The sequence below is a fragment of the Oratosquilla oratoria genome, chromosome 16 (genome assembly GCF_046742065.1).
Source record: "Oratosquilla oratoria isolate Oo_2021 chromosome 16, ASM4674206v1, whole genome shotgun sequence".
NCBI classification, from domain to species: domain Eukaryota; kingdom Metazoa; phylum Arthropoda; class Malacostraca; order Stomatopoda; family Squillidae; genus Oratosquilla; species Oratosquilla oratoria.
In genome coordinates, this window is record NC_134792.1 from 21098232 (window position 1) to 21100731 (window position 2500).

At 43.6% G+C, this 2500-nt stretch overlaps 1 protein-coding gene across 2 annotated transcripts in view; it reads left to right on the plus strand.

The window, feature by feature from the left end:
* Positions 1-2500, plus strand: part of LOC143033857 (uncharacterized) — a 23357-nt gene that overhangs the window by 20575 nt on the left and 282 nt on the right. For both annotated transcript variants that reach the window (XM_076199416.1, XM_076199417.1), the window contains one exon: positions 1-2500. This exon is cut by the window's left edge and continues 110 nt beyond it; it is cut by the window's right edge and continues 282 nt beyond it. In XM_076199416.1, coding sequence (XP_076055531.1) covers positions 1-1309 — 1309 coding nt within the window. In that variant the 3' untranslated portion in view covers positions 1310-2500.

Genomic DNA, 2500 nt, shown 5'->3' on the forward strand with positions numbered 1-2500 from the left:
GGAGATCTCGAAGCAGCTGGGCCGCCGCTGGAAACTCCTCTCCGAAGAGCAGCGGCGCCCTTACCGCGAAGAGGCCGAGCGCCTCAAGCAACTCCACATGCGCGAGTACCCGGACTACAAGTACCGGCCCCGCAAGAAGGCTAAAGATCCCTTGAAAGGGGTTTCGGAGCGCAACGGAGGGAAGATAACCAAATGCCAGCAGATGAGCTCGATCTGCAAGGATTTAGTTCACAACATCAAGTCAAACGGCGAGTCGGTCAAGGCTGTCGAAATGCAAAAATTCGATGATCAAGTTGCTTGGTCGCTGCCCCTCACACCGACTTCGCCTCCCCGCGTGCCGACTTCGCCGGCGACGTCTGACCTCCCGGACTCGCCCGAAAGCGCCTTCAACTTTGATGACCAGCAGCACAACCACCGCCCAACCCCGATCACTACGTGCTCTACACCTACTTATCAAACCCCAGGTTCGTCGCAAGTGTATAATACGCCAAAGTCTAAGTCTACTTACAACCACAACTGTTCCACTCCCTCATATATAAGCTGTTCAACTCCCTCTTTTACGCGTTGCGCGACCCCAACTTATACAACTCCAAACGATGGCCACAGTCTGCTAATGTCGCCCACCAGCCGTGCCGCGTTTTCTTATCCTCCTCTCCCTTCAAGACAGAGCGCCCACCGGCTTCCTCCTCAACATCCACAAACGTTGCAGGCCAGGAACCAAGCACGCGGCATTGCTCTAAGTACTTCCAATAGTGGTAACAACTCATGTAGTTTTAGTAGCCTACTTACCACCAATAACTACCCACAGAATGGCTACATGAAGCAGGAGCCCCAAGATTTCACTCAGTCATGCTTATACTCACCTGTAGCTTCGGTTAACTTTTTTGGTAGTGGTGACAACCTAGCGCATCCTACAAATCAACAACAGCAGCAACAACAGCAGCAACAGCAGCAACAACAACAGCATCAACAGCAACAGCAACTACAACACCACAGCCACAGCCACAGCCATAACCATAATCACAGCCACCATCATAGTCATCACCACCAGCATCCTCCTCAAGTTTCCATCAAGACCGAAGACTCAGAAGCTCGACCAGCGACCCTTGACGACCTCGACAATATCGGTGTCACAGACCTGATCCCAATGTCGTCAGAATTCCAGGTCGGGATCGAGACCCTGGACAAAGATCTTGGCTACGAGTCCTCTGGATCTGGAGGTTCCTGGCGAAATGGTCTGTCCACGAGTTCGGGGTCTACCAATGTTTTAGCGGATTTCGAGTTAATGAACGCGTGGATCAACTCGTGAAGGGGCAATTACAAGTGTTCGCCACAACGAGTACAGTATGTCTTTCACTAAGTACTCCAGTAAGGGTTCAATATGATGTAAGTTGTTGTCAGATTTTGTGGTTCAATTCAGTGTTCGTTAGAAAACAAATATATTAATTCGCTGTAGAGTTTTAAAACCAAATGTTCTTGAATATACTATCTTTTTGTTGTGGTCGTATTTTTCTTCCGTGTTTTCTGAGTCAGGACACGTAGAACCCAAGATCCATGATACTATATACCTTCTAGTCAGTCGCAAGGAAAGAGTGCATTTGTAGATACTCTAGTTCTAAGAAATCAAAAAAGTAATATTTAAAGACTAATGGTAGTGATACAACTACGACCTGAAATGCAAAACCAGTGAACAATGTGGCTCAATTCTTCGAAGAACAATTTTCATGTCGGAATAGGAGAGTCCTACTGTAAATGGTTCAAAGATTCTTGTTTGTTCGCATTTATATTGTTATGAATATTGTACATAAGGCACAACACTGTATTTCTAAGATAGAAGGAATTTGTTTCTCTAATTACCCTTTAAAATCAAATACAAGTTTAAACGACGCTGGGCCGTATCATTAAACCTAGTTAGATTATGAAGTGCCCCTTCTCTAAACTCTACATGGCTAATATTTGACCATAAATCTATATGTTACACCTTGATGTATGTGTATTTCAACAAAATACACAAATCGTGAACCTTTCATTGATCAATGTAACAACAGAGATCATCAAAAACCTATAAGGGTGAGGCACCTCACAGTCTAGGGAGGTTTGGTATACGGCCATCAGAAAATATATGTAGTAATATTAAACAAAATCCTTGTTGTTACATTCATAACAATGGTAGGCCAAATAAAAAAAAGTTTAAAGTTACCTTGTACCAAGGAAACTTATATGAGACAGGCTGAATTCCTAGCAAAGTATTTACTTGTTAGTTAAGTATTTACTTGTTGATTAAGTAGTTATCTGCTTCATGAAGAATTACTTGTTGGCCAGGTATTCAACCTCTGCATTTAAAAGTTGACTATATTCAAGAACCCGCCGAAAGGTTCCTAATTGTAGAGAACAATTATGAAACCTCTATATCAAATGACTTTCTCTGGTTTCAGCAAAGAGAAACTTTATGATGAAGACATTGATGGCTGTAATAGACACTCATACTTTCAAACATCTT